At 43.8% G+C, this 19,003-nt stretch overlaps 1 protein-coding gene across 1 annotated transcript in view; it reads right to left on the bottom strand.

The window, feature by feature from the left end:
* Positions 1 to 19,003, bottom strand: part of VPS53 (VPS53 subunit of GARP complex) — a 128,179-nt gene that overhangs the window by 44,711 nt on the left and 64,465 nt on the right. Inside the window, exons 12-14 of the mRNA XM_081805989.1 lie at positions 16,693 to 16,829; positions 6,393 to 6,635; positions 3,607 to 3,754 (exon numbers count right to left, since the gene is read on the bottom strand). Coding sequence (XP_081662115.1) covers positions 3,607 to 3,754; positions 6,393 to 6,635; positions 16,693 to 16,829 — 528 coding nt within the window. The remainder of the gene's footprint in view (positions 1 to 3,606; positions 3,755 to 6,392; positions 6,636 to 16,692; positions 16,830 to 19,003) is intronic.

Genomic DNA, 19,003 nt, shown 5'->3' with positions numbered 1-19,003 from the left:
TCCCTGCTCGGCAGGAGGCCTGCTTCTCCCTCTCCCCCTAATTGTGTTCCTGTTCTTGCTATCTCTCTCTGTGTCAAATAAATAAATAAAATATTTTTTTTTAAAGATTTTATTTATTTATTTGAGAGAGAGAGCACGTGAGAGGGGGGAGGGTCGGGAGGGTCAGAGGGAGAAACAGACTCCCTGCCGAGCAGGGAGCCTGATGCGGGACTCGATCCAGGGACTCCAGGATCATGACCTGAGCCGAAGGCAGTCGCCCAACCAACTGAGCCACCCAGGCGCCCCATAAATAAAATCTTAAAAAAAAAAAAAGAACTTCCCTTTATTTACCAGTATTCAATTCATACCAGTGGTTCCTTAGTGTCTTTGAAGATGATAAGTGCACTAAAAAAAGAGAAATCATCACAACCACATGGATTTAAGCATATCTGATGTTTTCAATGCATTGTAGTTGACTTCTCACTGATGCTTATACATCCCACCTTTGACCAGCAGAGCTTATTTAGGTTGGCTTCTTTTTTTTTTTTTTTAAAGATTTTATTTATTTGACAGAGACACAGCGAGAGAGGGAACACATGCAGGGGGAGTGGGAGAGGGAGAAGCAGGTTTCCCGCTGAGCAGGGAGCCTGATGCGGGGCTCGATCCCAGGACCCTGGGATCATGACCTGAGCTGAAGGCAGACGCTTAATGACTGAGCCACCCAGGCGCCCCTAGGTTGGCTTCTGTATCCGTTTCTTAGGATGCTCTAACAAATTACTACAAACGTGGTGGCTCAAAAGAGAAATTTATTCTCTCACCGTTCCAGAGGCCAGAAGTCCAAAATCAAGGTGTTGGCCGGGTTGTTTCCTCCTGGAAGTTCTGAGAGAGAAACTATTCCATGCCTGTCTTCTATCTTCTGGTTGCTGGCAATCTTTGGTGTTCCTTGGCTTATAGACACATCACTCCAATCTCTGCTTCTATCTTCATGTGGCCTTCTTCCCTGTGTCTGTTAGATCTCCCTTTCCTTTCTAAGGATGCCAGTCATTGGATTTAGGGTTCACCCTAAATGCAAGATAATCTCTTCTTGAGATCCTAACTTAATTACAGCTTCAAAGACCCTAATTATGAATAGGGTCACATTTACAGGTATATCCTTTTGTACAATAAGCCCATTATGACTCCTGAATCCTTCTGAAATGAGTCACCGTCTTTGATATTTTTCTTGCTTTTTGCATGACATGATGCTCCAGGCTCATCATGTACATTTCCTGTCCCAGACCTGGAATTACTCAATTCTGAGGAATCTCTGGTTTCTTTTAGGGGAAAACGGTATTTAGAGATCACTATATAGGTGCTAAGAATGTACTAACTTTTATAATCAGTAAAAATAATCTTCACTAGGGACGCCTGGGTGGCTCAGTCGGTTAAGCATCTGCCTTCAGCTCAGGTCATGATCCCAGGTCCTAGGATCAAGTCCCACATCGGGCTCCTTGCTCAGCGGGGAGCCTGCTTCTCCCTCTGCCTGCCGCTCCCCCTGCTTGTGCTCTCTCTCTCTCTCTGACAAATAAATAAAATCTTAAAAAAAAAAAACACTTCACTAAATAACAGAAAATTTGGCTACATTTATGACGAGTCATGAAAATGGTCTTTGATCTACTAGTACGTCCAGAACTTTAAGTATCTATTCTAGAAAAATGCAAAACATATCAGATGTTCTCTATAGGATTAATTTATTTTTTTAATTTTTCTTTTTTTTTTTAAAGATTTTATTTATTTATTTGACACAGAGAGAGAGAGAGAGAGAGAGCACAAGCAGGGGGAGGGGCAGGCAGCAGGAGAAGGAGACTTCCCGCTGAGCAGGGAGCCCAATGCAGGACTCAATCCCAGGACCCGAGGATCATGACCCGATTCTAAAGTAGATGCTTAACCAACTGAACCACCCAGGTGCCCCTGTAGGATTACTTTAGAAGCCAAAACCTGAAACAGCATAAATAATTATGAGGGATACTGTGAAATAATTTATGGTGTTATCCCTTAATGAAATAATATATAACTATTAACAATGTTGGCAATAAAGATATTATAGCAACAGGAGAAACGCTAGTGCTGTGATGTTAATAAAAACAACAAAGGGATATGAGACTGAATTAAGTTAAGATTATAGCATACAAAACTATGTTCATGAGGGGCGCCTGGGTGGCTCAGTTGGTTGAGCGACTGCCTTCGGCTCAGGTCATGATCCTGGAGTCCCGGGATCGAGTCCCGCATCGGGCTCCCTGCTCGGCAGGGAGTCTGCTTCTCCCTCTGACCCTCCTCCCTCTCATGCTCTCTGTCTCTCATTCTCTCTCTCGCAAATAAATAAAAAATTAAAAAAAAAACAACAAAAACTATGTTCATGAAAAAGGACTGAAAGAAAATACGCCAAACTGCTAATATGATGGTGATGGGATTAAGTCATTATTTTAATGGTTTTTCCCCTTTGGTTCCATGGTTATTTTACTTTTATTTTTAATTTTTAAAATTATTTATTTACTTGGTTTACTTTTAGTTTTATTTTTTAAAATACGCTATTATATGTGTGTGTCTTCCTTTTCTGCACACATGCAAAACAGTTAAATAGACAGTGTTTCTTCATCACTGAACTCTGGGACCTCTGCCTTGGAGGTCCTCACAGATACTGCTGTCCTGCCCTGGCAGTTCTTGGGGCTGAAGGGATTGCTGTCTCTGGCTCCAAGGCCAAACCTCTACAGATCATTCCCTGTGTGACTCAGTGTGACCACGTCCCCAAACAGAGCATGCTATTGCCTCTGGCTGGCTTAACCTCAACTGTGAAGTTCTGGGGGGAACACTTCTTATTTTGGCCTCTTGTAGTCTTGCTCTGGCTTACAGGCACTCCAAGCAGTACTGTCTGAACCATAATTTATGACTACCTTCTCATGATCCAGACATGTGTAAATAATAAACCCAAAAAGGGGGGAAGAGCACAACCTTCTCCAATTATTTTCCTTCTCTTGGCCTTAGGTGAATTCCAGACCAAATGTGAAAAGGAACTTCTAATCCCACGTCGAAGGCTAAATGGAAAATTCTTCTGGGTCTTCCTCCTGCTAATGGGGAGCTCCAGGAGAGGCATCACCCTTTCCTGCTGCACAGTTCCTGAACGTCAGCATCCAAACAATGGTTGTTTGTTTAGGCAGACTGAGGATGCTATGTACATTTCAGGAGACACATAAAAGCCCAAAGGATTTTGCTTAGCCTAGTAACACTTCTGAGAATGGAATCACTGGTTGTGACTCATCACCACCAGAGGCCGGGTCCTAGCATCGTTAGGTTTGTCACTGCTTTTCCCATATGGGAAACAGTGCTACTGACCTACTTTCAAGAGGGCATGCCCTCTGAGTAGCTGAAACAACTCTGGGGAGGAGATCAGTCATACTTTCTTGCCCAGTCTCTTTTTAACAAGGCTCCTCTGTAAGATGGCTGGCTGGACCGTCGTCTGGCTGGACAGCAAGCTTTCCCTATGAAAACTGGTCTGCCCAAGGTTGTACATGACTTGTGAAGGCCCACAATTTTACCTGCTGAGTCAAGAGGCCCAGATGGTTCAGGAAAAGGAGGCGGTGGGCAGCTCACCTGCTGGGTGGTGGCCAGACAGTACTCTGCTGTGCTTAGGATGCTGCAGATGAGGCAGAGCTCCTCTAGAGTGAACTTGGCTACTTCTGAGCCTTCCTTTTCCTTGAGGAGGCTGCTGATGGTCAGGCCTCCACTGCTGCTTGTGGTTCTGAGGAAAAGGAACAGGAACAGGTTAGGCTGGGACTTTTCATTTGCTTCCTGAACTGGTAACTGCACATCTTAAGACAAAGAAAAGGGGGAAGGAAAGGCTGGACGTGGCCCAAACAAACCCACATACAATGAGCTTTTTCCTATTGACCTTACCTTGACTATCATCTGTTTAAGCTCTCTGACCATCAGGAGTAGGAAGAAACAATTCCAACAGTGAGCCAGTAATCAGTCACATTAACTATGAGGACTCTGATACTCACAGAGAAGGCTGCTGAGTGGCCTCTCTGCTTAGCTTAGCATCTCCTGATCCGAAGAGCTGTTAGGATCATCTGTAGCACAAAAGCTTGTTCCACAACTGTTTCAGGTAAGAAAATTCTGCACAGGAATTTGTACATTGTGCTTGTGGAGGGGTACCAAAGTGAATGTTAAGACATGGTTCCTGTCCAAAGCCCCAGCTGCCTAACCCCTTTCTACTGATCTAATCATGTGTTCGCAAAATGTACAAATAGTTATAAAACCTCCTGCTCTTTCCATTGTGAGAGTCTAAATTTTTTTTAAAAAGACAAAATTCAATGACACTTACCTTAAAAATAAAAATATTTAAAAAATAACCCTAACACTGCCCAGTCTTACTGGTAATCACAGATTTGACAATACCTTCATTTCCAGCACTTACAAGGGTGTGAGGATGCTGACAGTCTCTTGCACTATGGGTCAGGAGCATTAAGTTGTACAACCTTCCTGGAGGTATATGGCAGGAGCTTAAAAAACATGTTCACATTACTTGACCCAGTAGTTCTACTCCCGTTCAAGGATGCTTTTTTGAGTGTTATTTAAAATACTAAAAGAGTGAGCCCAACCTAAATGATCAATTAAGAGAAAGATAAATAAGAACTTCAGAAGTTCAATGAGGTTCTCCTGCATGTTGGATTATCATGACATCCTGAAAAGTGTTTTGAGGACGTTGTACTGTCACAAGTGCTGAACGTTCTCTGTTGGCCTCCCAGATCCATTCGTTACCTTCTCTTCCCTTCTCTGTGGCTCAGGAGACTGACCTCCTCAGACTTATCACCCTGGCTCCCGGGCCCTCTGGCCTCCTGCTGGGTTCAGTCAACGGGAGATGCGACAAGAAGTTGGAGAGGTAGAGGAGTGGGAAGTCTGAGTCTTAACAAGGCCTCCACTCCCTCTGCTTCTGTGTGGTGTGGGCAGTGACTGTGGCCCTCCATTTTCTGTGTGGCAACCCTTCGTCCACAGCCCCAGCTCTCAAGTGAGTTTTAAAGTGGTAACAATTACCCCCTAGAATTTGGATGCTTCAGAATCCTCTGTTGGTTCCTTTCACCTTGCCCCCATTTCTGTGAATAGTTGCTTTGGCAACAATACCCTAGCTCAGCACACCATTTTTTTCCTGCTGTGACACATGGGGAAAATGCTGGCAGAATGATGTTAAGTAAAAGCAGCAGGGTACAAAACTACAAGCAGTAGAGTCCCAATACTGTTAAACAAACAAAAGCACAGAAGAACAGAAAACACATACTAAAAAGTTAAATTTGTTTTCTCTGGGTGGTGAGATTATAGCTGGCTTTCATTTTTGTCTTTCTGCTTTTCTGTGTTTTCTAAACTATAATAAACTTACATTATTTTGATGATCAGAATGTCTAAAAAATTTTTTATGATAGTCAAAGAAACTCTCATTGGTGAAACATATCTGTTACTTCAAATCTCTGGTTAGAGCATAGGAATTTTATTTTCTTTCCTCCAAATAATGTAAACTCCCACATATGACACATTTTAGTGAAAACAACAGCAACTACTTCCAGAATTATTGAATTTAGCCATGGGGATGATTTATAAATAATAAATTCCAAAGCATTACTTTAGATCATATTCCATCATAATTGAAATTGCTGTAGAACCAAAAATCTTTGGCTCCACAGCCCAATGTAGGGCTTGAACTCATGACCTTGAGATCAAATCCTGAGCTGAGATCAAGAGTTGGACACTTAACTGGCTGAACCACCCAGGCGCCCCAGGACCCAAAATCTTTAAACTCTAATAAGCAATATAACAATATTCTAATGTCCCAGAATACAGTGAAGTCACTATAATTAGGGGCTGTGCTATGTAACCCCCTCTCCCCAAATCCTACCACATCTTTAAACATTAGACTCTATTCAACAAGACACACACACCATAAGAGAGACTTGGGAACGTAATCAGATCGAGGGAAAAGCAGATTCATGCCTCCCGTGTGCTCATCATCCCAGGGCATACTCTCATTGAATGAAACTGCCCATGCTGTTTAAGAGTTATTGCTACCACCACCTTACCTTTTTTTGCCAACCACCTATTGTTGAACCTATATAAATTAAATATATACATAATGGAACGGACTCCCTTGAGTCCACTGTGGTTAAGATCTGACCTGTGCTGGCAGCTAGTGTGGGCATTCCCTCTAACAGTCTTGATCATTAGAAAGGAAATAGTCTCAGACCCCTGGGAACTCAGTAAGAGTGTTTCCCTCCTTGAGACTCTTAGTAGTTCGGTAAACAATTTCAGAGTAGATTTCCTGAGATTCCCATATTTAGGTATATTCAGAATCTTACTTCACCACTCCGAGCAGGAAGAATAGCACTCACTTGGGTAGATTGCCAGAGAGGATTTTCCAGGCATATTCTCGGAGGTACTTCTGGAAAATGGTGGTCAGGGCGATCATTGGCTCCCCAGTACTGAGCTGAGAGCACTGCACCATGCACTTCTTGTAGTAGACAAAGAGGTCAGCACAGCTGGGGAGCACGGCACCCCCTTCGTCAGTGTTGGGCTTAGGTGGCCCCTGGGCTTTGAAATCGGCCACAAACCGGTCAATCAGCTCTCCAAGGTTTCTAGGAGGAAGAAAGCCTGCAACGTTATTTCAAGAAAGATAAAGAAAATGTGCTTACCTGCCATGAGTAAATCATTCCTAATGCTTTTCACATTTAAAACTGGACCACTTCCATCCATACCTTCATTAACTACCACCAGCACTCCTACAATAACAGCAGCAAGAATATTTGGCATTTATTTGTGTGCTGCTTTATACTTTTCAAGGCATTTCATGATCACATCTGACCCCAAGCCTCTGTAAGGGAGATAAGGTATTATTGGACCCTCTAAGAGATGAAAAAATTAAGGTCTAGAAAGTTTGTCACATAATTTAGTGGCACAGCTGAGCCTAGAAGCTACCATTTAAGTGCTTGCACTGTTCCTACTACCATACTAGTACCATCTCCTCTCTCCGCAAATGAAAACCCTAAGTGACAACAGTGATCATTTTCTGAACACTTACGATGTAGTGGGGCACACGCACTATGTCAGCACTTTAGAAGTGTCCTTTCACTGAACTTCACTCAATCTTCACAGTAACATTATGAAGTATGTAGTATTCCTGTCTTCATTTTCAAAAAGCAAGGTGCAAAAAAGTTAAGGACCTTGTCCACGGTCATAGAGCAAGGGAGTAGGGGAGCCAGGATTCAAAATCAAACAGCCTGGCTCAAACCTCATGCTTTTAACCACTCTACTGGACTTCCTATCTCTGAAAACACAAAAAGGTTATGATGTCAGCAAATATTTTGATATCATTAACCTACATGTGCCCACGGGACAGATGCTGAAACAGAGAGAAATAGTAAAGAAGTATTCTAATGTTTTCTTTCTCCTTTTATCCATTTTTTTTCCTTAAAACTTCCAGAATCGAAGGTGTAAAAAATCTTGGGAGAAGAGAGGGTGTGGCAGCCCCAGGCTTGCAGCAGGTCATGATGGTGCTGATGGCTGCAGCTGTCCCCCCATTCCCCACTGAGTCATCACAGCTCGGGGCCAGCAGGGCTCTACTCATTGTTTCCTGCACAGTTGAGCTGTATGAAGAATGGGAGAAGTCCCCACCCCTTGACATTTTACATCTTTTTAGGTTACTGTCTAAGGCTACAGGAATCCAGCTGTGCTTTCAAAATGTATTTATATAACAGGAAGAACAAGACAAGAACCACACACAGCATCAATTAGCAGGAATAGGAGAAAACTGACATTTTACTCAAGAGCTTTTCTTACTGAAAGTTGATTATATCCAGATGTAGCCACTCTGCCCTCAAAGAACTTCAGGCCTAGGCTAGGTCCTTGTGGTGATGGTCAGCGAGCAGAGAAAGAACTCGTTAGTTAACCTTGGAAAGCTGCAGGGTCACCACCCCCGTTCCTCGCCACCTCTGCCTGCCTCATCCTGCCATTTAATCTCTCGTTGCTCCTGCACAGGGACCCTCCACTCCAGCCAGACTCACCTTAACTGCCCCTTGCCCCATCTGTACCCCCGACTCTGGGCCTTCGCCTGCGATGCCTGGATGCCTCCCCTGGCCAAGATGCCCCTCTGCCACCTCTCCAATCATCTGCAGGCTTGGCCCAGACAGCTCCTACTCACGCCAACCCTCTGTCTTGATTTCAACTTCTGTCACCTGCAGCACACTCACACTTCATTATTATTATTATTATTTAACACTTTACTATCAAGTGTAAGGATGTCAAATGTTCAAGAAACAGGACGGCCTTCTCCCATCCTGGGCCTGCAGCAGGCGATGCCATCAATAATGGCTCTCTTTTTCACTGATCTTTGGTGTCCTTTCAGAATCCTTGAGACAGCATTCTCGCCATCACTGAGAAGCTAAAGCTGGTACCTAAGGGGAAAGGTGCTTGCTATACAGTAGAATCTTATTCTCCGATTATATGTTACCACACGCTCCTTGAGCGTAGGCATAAGGTCTGTTACTTCTGCTCTTCCCAGGCCCACCCCTCATGCATATGTGTGAAGCTAATCTTCTATGTCTGTGCCCAAGACATATGCAGCGGATCAGCCCCCACACTTTGTTCCCGAAGGATGGGAACAGAAGGGTGGGTAGGTGGAGATGGGGCAGGGGCTGGTGCAGTGGAGAACATGTAACAGAAAGCAAAAGGTTCCACCTGAGTCTCCTTAGGGGAGATTCTAATTGCCAAATCTCTAGTGCCAACAAAAACAGAGGCCAGGGCTCCGAAGTGTTTTTACTTTAACCACTCATCCAATTCCCCTAGTAGCTGAAGTCAGGATACTTACTCTCCTGCCTCGTATTTCAGAGCCAACCCAATCAATAAGATTATAAATTAATCATGCTCGTAGAACATAAAGAAAATTTCCACTTAAAAAAAAAAACTCTGAAGATCTTCCATACTTAGGCTGACTCCCAGGTTACTTCTGACATTGTTCTCTGTGCGGATGAGATACACACCTCAGAGTGAGCTTCCCTCCCTTACAACGAATGCGACTCTTTGCACCTGCATGCTTCTATGCCACACTGGGAAACAAGTGATCAACGTGTCCAATCCCATCAATTTTCAACTAAGCACTTCATACGTGCAAGGCTCTGGGTGCTACACATGTAAGATATAATGAATTCAACTAAAAAAACAATAAAGGTTGTCCTTTCTTTCAGGTACCAAACACTAGCCTGAATTCTGGCGAGACCTTCTTGTAAGACGACTAGAGAAGAGTGTGTGGTCTATTGACCTGCTGACTGGAGTCATAAGGAGATATTTTTTTACACTATAAAACAATTACAGGGCGCCTGGGTGGCTCAGATGGTTAAGCGTCTGCCTTCGGCTCAGGTCATGATCTCAGGGTCCTGGGATCGAGTCCCGCATCGGGCTCCCTGCTCCTTGGGAGCCCGCTTCTCCCTCTGCCTTTCTCTCTCGCTCTGTCTCTCATGAATAAAAAAAAAAAAAAAATCTTTAAAAAAAAATTTAAAAACAAAAAACAAAAAATAATTACAATCAAGTAAGAGTTTATAAAGGGTCAAGCCCTGATCAAGGTGCTGCTGGGTATGGGGGTTAAGACACAGCATTGGCCCGGGGCACCTGGGTGGCTCAGTTGGTTAAGCGACTGCCTTCAGCTCAGGTCATGATCCTGGAGTCCTGGGATCGAGTCCCGCATTGGGTTTCCTGCTCAGCAGGGAGTCTGCTTCTCCCTCTGACCCTCCTCCCTCTCCTGCTGTCTGTCTCTCATTCCCTCTCTCAAATAAATAAATAAAATCTTTAAAAAAAAAAAAAAGACACAGCATTGGCCCATCAGAAGCTTTGGTCTGCCTGGGGAGATAGGACCTTCATGTTCATGATATTCAGATTCCAAGACAGCGACAAAATGCTAATTTGGCAGTACAGACAATATGAACAATTTCTTTCAGACAAAGGAAACTAGAGAGAGAATTTCGCAGCAGACTCAGGTGAGGAAATAAAGGCCTGGAGTCAGAAGCGAGCACAGTATAGGGTGTGTGGAAGGGGGGATGTAAGGAGGAGGGGACTTGGAGAAGTATGACCTACAGTTTGATTTATACAGTCCTCTGTATTTCCCACAGCAAACTACTGGTAGCTTCCTGCCTTCATGCCGTCCGCCACAATCTCCCACCTGGCCACAAGCCTATAAACCAGGCACTGCGCCGGGGGCATTAGAAATACAATCTCTTCACAATAGCCCTGAAGAGAAGGCATTCTTATCTTCATCTTGTAAATGACGAAACTGAGGCTGAGCAAAATAATATAGCTTGCCCTAGGTCACAGAATTTGTCGGAGCTGGAATCTGAATGTGCAGATGTCTGACTCCAAAGCCCAGCTCTATCCACTGTACCATGCTTTGATTTTACAACACTGAGGTACTATACAGACAGATGGCATTGCGCTTGTGGCTGTGTTCACTTTCTCTGCACCTTAAAGGAACATGTCATGGGTGTGGATGGTATCTTTCACCCCCTCCCCTGTAGCGGGAGCTTTCTGCCCAAGAACTGTATAAGCGTGTCAGGGGGCCATGCGAACTACGGCTGGGGGTCCCGATGATCAATGAAATGACCCAGGCAGTTTCTTCTGGTGGATTTGCAGTCGGCATCCCTAGCAACAATATTCTAACTGGAATGGCACAGGGAAAGGAAGATGGCAGTCAGACAAAGCTGGCAAGGAGTTGAGCATGGGCAATGCAGCTTAGGATCCCCAGGAGCTTAGAGAGCTTGTTAACTCAAGGGTTCTCAAGCTAATTTGCACCCCTTCCTCCCCTGCCCTTGGGTTGGGGCCGAGGATTTGGCTCTGGTGTGGTCAGTGGGGTTGGGGAGCCAAGGTCTAGCTTAGGCACAAGTGGGAGCTGGATTACACACAGGTATATGGAGCAAATAAGTAAATACATGGAATATCTGGGGAGCCAAGTTTCTCACTGCTGCAGAACATAGTTAGAGACGAGGAAACGGGGAGGAGAAAATAAATCCTGCAGTGTTGGATCAGAACCAGAGTTATCAGCATAAACTCGCAGGTTTTAATATGTAAGTTGGTATAGAAATAGATACAGATGTATGTGTTCATACATATATGTATATACATACATATATTCCTTAGCTCTCTCAGCTGTGAGGACCTAAGAGCATGACATCCAGGCAGTAATGAACATACCTGATGCCCAGAACTTAGTTTCTTTTTTTTTTTTTAAGATTTTATTTATTTATTTGACACACAGAAAGAGACAGCGAGAGAGGGATCACAAGCAGGGGGAGTGGGAGAGGGAGAAGCAGGGCTCCCGTTGAGCAGGCAGCCCGATGCGGGGCTCTATCCCAGGAGATCATGACCTGAGCCGAAGGCAGCCGCTTAAACAACTGAGCCACCCAGGCGCCCCCAGAACTTAGTTTCTAAATATCATTCCCTGCCAAAGAAACAAGAGAGCCTGGAAAAATGGGTGACTCCAGGGCTGGGGTAGCAAAGTACCAGGTGAGGCTGGTATGTTCTGTTGTGCCAGAAAGCAAGGGCCCCAGAAATGACAGGCACATGCAAAAAGCATGAAAAACCAGCCTGAAGGGGTTCCAGTGGACAAATCAGGGACAATTTAAACAATAAAATAATGATCGATCCTGAAAGAGGAGAAGGACATCAGTGGGAAATCCAAATAAGGTCTGAGTTTAGTAAATAGAACTGTACCAATGTTAACTTGCTGGTGTGGTAACTGTGCTGTGGTTATGTAAGACGTTAACATCAGGAGAACTGGGGAGAAAGGAATATGGGAAATCTGCGCTATTTCTGAAACTTTTATGTAGGTTTAAATTTATTCCAACATAAACTTAAAAAAAGGTAGTAACAGCTATAATCCACGAGTACGTGCTGACATAGTAAGTGGGGAAAGAGAAAGCTTTTTCTTAAACTATAATGCAAACGAATAAACGCAGAAGAAATGCTGGTATTAGAAAAATCCTCGGGCGCCTGGGTGGCTCAGTCGTTAAGTGTCTGCCTTGGGCTCAGGTCATGATCCAAGGGTCCTGGGATCTAGTCCCACATCGGGCTCCCTGTTTGGCGGGAAGCCTGCTTCTCCCTCTCCCACTCCCCCTGCTTGTGTTCCTGCTCTCACTATCTCTCTCTGTCAAATAAATAAATAAAATCTTAAAAAAAAAAAAAAAAATCCTCATTCGGCAACTATCTTAGTAATAAATGATTCAGGCAAGTACCAGCGGGAGGTAAAAGATGAGAAAAAAACCTACTTATATGGTTTCAATGTTTCTCCTGACAGTTACTAATTGTTAGTAATTACTTATTAATAAAAAGAGATGCCTGGCAGACAAATGAACACCACAAGTTGTAGGGCAAACTGACACTGCGCACCTCCTGATGTGAATTACTGAGAAGAGCCTGGCCCCGCTTCTGCATAAATCATAAATCATGAGGAAACATTAGTCAAACCCAGATGGAGGGACATTCCACAAACGAACTGGCCTGTACTCTTCAAAAATTTCAAGGTCACGAAAGATAAAGAAAGAATGAGTTGTTTTTCTGGATTGGAGAGACCAAAGAGACATGACAAGTATATGGACCCTGCGGTCCTGGCATGGATCCTGGATCGAGAAAAGACATGACGGGCAGGGACCACCGGCGAAATGGAGTGGCGTCTACGAATAAAATGGTACTAATGGATCAAGTTAACTTCCTGATGTTGATAGGTGTACTGTGGTTAGGTAGACTGCGTGCTTGTTTACAGGAAACACAGACTGAAGTCCTGAGGAGTAATGGGGACACTCTTGCCTGCAATTTGAAGAGTGTCTATGCTGAGAAATCTCTTCTCCAAGAGTCAGCCAGAGAAAATCACTACATTCCCAAGAGTAAAAGTTATATGAACTTCCTTCTGGAACATAAACAAAAATTGAGAAAGCCACTTAAAGCATAGAAGGACAGCTCAGCCAACTCCGCTAAGGAGATGGCTTTGGGGATATCTCTACTTCCTTTCTCCTCCCTAGGTCCCGGCTCTGCAGTCCTCCTACTGCTGTTTGGCTTTTGGCTGGCTCAGGTGCTGCCAGAACTTTCCCTGGGCAGATGGGAGGCTGGGAAGACGAGAGGGCAGACCCCATGCCAGGCCCAACAGAAAGCTGGCAACACTGATCAGGCCACCCAACCGCTGACGAGTCTGGAACAAGGGCACCAGGCGGGCAGGGCAGGCACAGCTCCTGACCACTCATGCCAAGTGCCAACATGTCCTCTCATCTCATCCTTGCCACTAAGTGCACTGGAGAGAGGACAAAACCAACTCTGAGAGGTTGAGTACCATGCTTGAGGTCCCAGGCTAGTGAGTGCAGAGCTCGGACTCAAATCCAGGTCTGTCTGGCATCCAGGCCCACGCTCTTTCCACTACACTGTGTTGGGTCTCTGTCTTCTGGGAGCTTGTGAATGGCCTAAGATTTTCCTTCCTTGCAGATTTTTGAGTCAGAGCCACAAGAATGAAATACGTACAAAATCAGTCCCCCACCTGAGTTTCTTCCCTTAGGAGTCTTGGACAAAAGGGAGGAAGGGTTTTGTAGAACCCCTTGAAATTGCACTCAAGATAGAGTGTGGGTTTATGTGAATTTTTTTTTTTTGACAAGAAGAGTCTACAGTTTCATCAGGCTCTCAAAGGGATCTGTGACTCAAAAAAGGTTAATAGCCACCGCTTTAGGCATTATTTTGTCTGATTCTCTGCTTTAAAAGATGTGGAAATGGATTTCTTGAACTCTAATTTCTACTTCCAAGCCTTTGCTGCTTATTCTGGAGCGACAACAGCACAACCTACGCAATTCTCCTATGAGTAGCTTCTGCTACTTCCCCGGTGCTGTGGAAACATCCTAGTGAGGCCAAGTGGCAGGAGGAGTGGCCCACACTTCATTTTTCATACAGAAATGGAGAGTCCCTAAGGAAGGGAGGTCTGGCTCTCTGCCCGAAGCATCATGAACAATGAGTACACTTTATATGAATCAAGGCCATGTGAAAAGAGTAGATACCAGAATTATGATAATTCAGAAAAATGACTCTCTAGACCAGGTAGGTTTGGGGACAGTACGTGGTTATCTCAGATATGCACTTTAAACTCTGGATCCAACAGCTTTTAAACCTTTCTAAAAATAAGAATTTGGGTTGATGAGGGAAGAACGGGCTTTGTCCAAAAACAGTCATCCAGGTGGGCTGCTCAAGACCTGTGTAATCTCATAGATAAATAACGGATCTTTTACCTGCTCCTCCAGGTGTCTTATTAATTTCCTGAGAAATAATTTTTTTTTAAGATTTTATTTATTTATTTGAGAGACAGAGAGAGAACGAGTGATGGGGAAGGGGGGCAGGGGAGAGAGTGAGAAGCAGACTCCCTGCCAAGCAGGAAGCCCAACTCAGGGCTTGATCCCAGGACCTGCAGATCATGACCTGAGCCTAAGGCAGTCACTTAACCGACTGAGCCGCCCAGGCGCCCCAGAGAAAGAACTTTTTCACAGAGAAGACAGGGTGTTCCAAAGGAGCAAACAGCAATAAGTAATTACTGCCTTTCTGTGTACCTTCGGATCTAAGCCCAATGGATAGACGGGAGGAGGCGACTGGCTTTACAAGGCAAAACGTGAAAGCAACTCTTTTTTGGAGGAGGATGGTGGGCAGGAGGTTGTTTTTGTTTTTTAAAAGATTTTATTTTATTTGATAGAAAGAGACACAGCGAGAGAGGGAACACAAGCAGGGGGAGTGGGAGAGGGAGAAGCAGGCTTCCCGCGGAGCAGGGAGCCTGACATGGGGCTCGATCCCAGGACCCCGGGATCATGATCTGAGCAGACGCTTGACGACTGAGCCACCCAGGCGCCCCAAGAGGTTGTTTTTGTTAACATAGAAGGTCTTCTACAAAGTTCATTTTCTACGACTTTACTATGAAACATTTTGTAACTGGGGACAAAAAGAGTAGATACAAACTACAAGATAAAATAGGTGAATAATGATAATGTTCCATGTAGTGATTCCACTTGAAACAGTCTCTTAATCTTATGGTTTCTCTCTGAAACATACTCGGAAAAAAGAATTTGCTAATCCACAAAGAACCATTACAAAAAAAAAAAAAGGGACTAAATTTCAGCGCCTAAATGCTTTCCCAGAGAACTCCCTTTGAGAACTTTCTCACAGCCACTACTGTGCTCCCTGCCTGAGCCACTGTCTGTCTGGTCCTCCCAAGTGCATTCTTCAGGCTATAAGGCCTCATCTCAGAGCTGGGGCCAGCCTGTCTCCAGAAACTTGACCTTTCCAAAATCTGCCTTCCAGTGTGGAAAGGCCTTCACCAGTTCCTGTGGCTGGGGACAGAGGTTCAGGGATGAGGAGGGGTCTTCCTCCTTTGCGTGAATAACGGACATTGGAACTTGAAGATACTCTTCTGACTGTGAGAAACTTGGCTGCAGTGGGCTGCTTTGTGAAAATTTTCGGAACTCCTGAGTTTGTAAAAAGCATATATGTTAAATGGTTGATAATCCATAAAAGAAAGCAAGAATCCACCAGTCCATACTGACAGAAATACACACGCACACGGGGGAGAGGGGGAAGTACTTCCTTACAGAAGAACTCCAATTAACAATAGAGGAGAAATGATGGAAACAGAAAATCAACATTTGGCAAACACTACAGTAATAACTGCTTCGGGCAGAAATCATCAAGGATGTCAAAATGAGTGGGAAAAGTGTGAGGAGAAACAGGATATTCACATAATCCCAAGTATCCCCCCACGAGATACTTATTAATTACAAAGAGAAAACAGCAGCTTCACAGCAGAGAAAGCTAGCAGGCGCCACCTTAAGCAAGTGATCAACGTTAACATCACCAGTAACGGGACACAGCCACATGATGTGCCTCCTGATATGACGTACCCAGAGGGACACAACATCACCTGCATGGTATACTTGCCCACAACGCATAATCTGGATTTAATCAAGAGCAAACATCAGACAAACTGAAACTGAGGGCACTGCAGAAAATAACTTGTCAATACTCTGTGAAGTGTCAAGGTCAGGAGAGACAAACAAAAGACTGGGGAAGTATTAAAGGTTAAGGGAGACTAAAGAGACCTGACAACCAAAGGCACGGTGGGACTTTGAGCCAGAAAGTGGACATTCATGGCACAATGTTACCCTCCTGATTTTGATAACTGTGATTATGTATAAAATGGTAGCATTCTCTGGGGGAAGGATCTATGAGAATTTTTTGTAACTTTTTTGTCAGTCTAAATTATCTCAAAATGAAAACCTAAACAAATTATACTTGAAAACATGTATATTAGAGAGTAGGTTTTCTTTCTCCATTTTCCAGTGCCTGACATGGTCAAGCCTGTGTAGCTATGTAAGAAGAGCTCAGTGCCCAGATGGGAAGGGGTTGTTGGGATCCATTTGGGACCTTATTAGAGTCAAACTCAGGCTTCTTCGATTTATGGATACAATGAACGATAACATTCACAAGATATAAAAATACCCTTAGAAGATTTCCAAGGAGGGTCACAGGAGGCCTGCCAAGTCTCTCCTTCAGCCTCTGGAAGGAGTTGTGCCCTTGTGAGGCCCAACCATGACCAGAGGAGGGAGAAATGCAGTAGAAAACAGCAAAACGTTCATCACTCACTTGTCCTGGGACTCAATATACACGTAGAGATGAGGCTCGAAACACTTGGAAACAATGCCATGAAATGGATTGTCTGGGGCTTTCGGCTTCTTTGGCTGTAAAGGGGGGAAAAAAGAAGAAAGCAAGCTACGCTTGAGCTATCTTTGCAAGTTTTCAAGCAGTTTCAAAGAATACATCCCTTCAAAGTTTACTCCTGACATAGATAAGAAGCACTCAATGTAACTGAACTGGGGCTGTGTCTTGCATTATGATTCACGCCAGGTTGTGAACAATGAGCCATCACTGACTTGCCTTGGATGGTGAAAGATTTACTGCTACTCTGATAACACATGTGCTTTCAATCTGGAAGCTATTCATCATCCGACTGATGTTTTAAAATTTTAAATCCTAGCTAATAACAGTACCTTATTTATATTTGTACAGTGCTTTAGAATTTATAAAGTGCTTTCATGTGATCTATTTTTGACAGCCTCCATTTAGTGACTGTTTTTTTTTTTTTTAAAGATTTTATTTATTTATTTGACAGAGAGAGAGAGAGAGAACAAGTACGCAGAGAGGCAGGCAGAGGGAGAGGGAGAAGCAGGCCTCGATCCCAGGACCCTGGGATCATGACCCGAGCCGAAGGCAGCCACTTAACCGACTGAGCCACCCAGGCGCCCCTAGTGATTGTTTTTATGGACCAAGCACTTTAACATGAAATAACATCTCATCTATTTCTCACAACAACCCTCGGTGTAGGAATTATTACTACTATTTCACACCTAAAGAAAGGAAGGCTCAGAGGGTTTTAGCAGCCTGCCCAAAGGCACACGGCCTGAACTCTTTCTATTATAACACTGCTTTGCCGTGATGGTTCCCAGACTGTTGAATTGCACTGACGAGTAAATGCAAGAAGAAGAACGGTAAAGGACCAACATAGCATTGCTAACTTTTTGTTTTGCCACTTTCCATTCTCGCGAGTCCCTAAGAGTATTTTACACCCAAACATTTTATCGGGAGAAAATAGCAGCATGAGGGCAGTCCTTCCTATGAAAAGACAGTTGGTGACCTTATACCAGATAGATATATATATAGATAGACAGGCAGGCAGGCAGGCGGGCTGTTTTGTCTTTATTGTTTGCCTTGGACCATTGTAAAACAGGGCCAGCACTGGTCCTCAGTTGATACCTAAAAACCGCTGATATACAGGACATCTAGGTAGGCAAGCATTTAAAAACTCTATTCGTTTCCTAATTCTTTTTCCAAAATATCTAAAAAATAAGCAAAGATCTGCCTACATATCTCTTTCTATTTCTAAAAAAAGTCAATTCTATTTATCATCAAATGCCAACAAAAGGATCCTGAGCCCTTGCTGGGGTTGATACTAGAGTACAATTTGGGCATAGATTGATACCCACAGCATACTTGCTGGATTGAACTGTTCATATCTTTTAATAAACATAAGAAAAACTAAGCTCCTAATGACAAACAGAATAATGATTCCCTTCTCCTAGTAACTTCTAAAAATAAAACACTGTAATGGTTAAAAGCATCTGTAAAATCTGGAAATGAACACCAAAAATTAAATGTCAACCTTAGACATATCCCCTTCAATCTCCTGTTTAGCTCTCTCCCCTCATCACCTTCGGAGAGTTCCATGTCTTTAAGTTTTTTTGCAAGATTTTTAGAAACTCTGGTCTAAAATAATTACAATCAGGCTATTTTCCTTATCATCCAGAAGCTACCGCCAAAGTCAGGTCTGAGACTGAGCCCACAAGAGACTCCCCAGCCTGGGTTCACTGAGTTTGAACTGGCTGGATCCAAAGTTCCACTTCATTTCACAGATACCCTGGGAGTTTCTCCCACACTCCCATCAGTTTAAAATGGCGAATCCATGATGTAGTACAATGGCTGTAGGGGTGGTCCTTACCTAATTGTTCTATATTTTCTGAATCAGTTACCTATTTTTTTATTATTTCATTCTTTTCAATAAGGTGATTGTTAAATGAATAGACAAATGTGATTTGTCTAACTTATATAAGACCAGATACCCTGATTTTATTTTATTATTATTATTTTTAAAAAATTTTATTTATTTGACAGAGAGAGAGAGATAGCGAGAGCAGGAACACAAGCAGGGGGAGTGGCAGAGGGAGAAGCAGGCTTCCCGCGGAGCAGGGAGCCCGATGTGGGGCTCGATCCCAGGACCCTGGGATCATGACCCAAGCCGAAGGCAGATGCTTAACGACTGAGCCACCCAGGCGCCCATGATATCCTGATTTTAGAATTGAAAACTATAGCCACAATACCCAGATATCTTTTTTTTTTTTTT

The sequence above is a fragment of the Leptonychotes weddellii genome, chromosome 15 (genome assembly GCF_054177405.1).
Source record: "Leptonychotes weddellii isolate Sample4059 chromosome 15, ASM5417740v2, whole genome shotgun sequence".
NCBI classification, from domain to species: Eukaryota; Metazoa; Chordata; class Mammalia; order Carnivora; family Phocidae; genus Leptonychotes; species Leptonychotes weddellii.
This window is presented reverse-complemented; position numbering and strand designations above follow the sequence as displayed.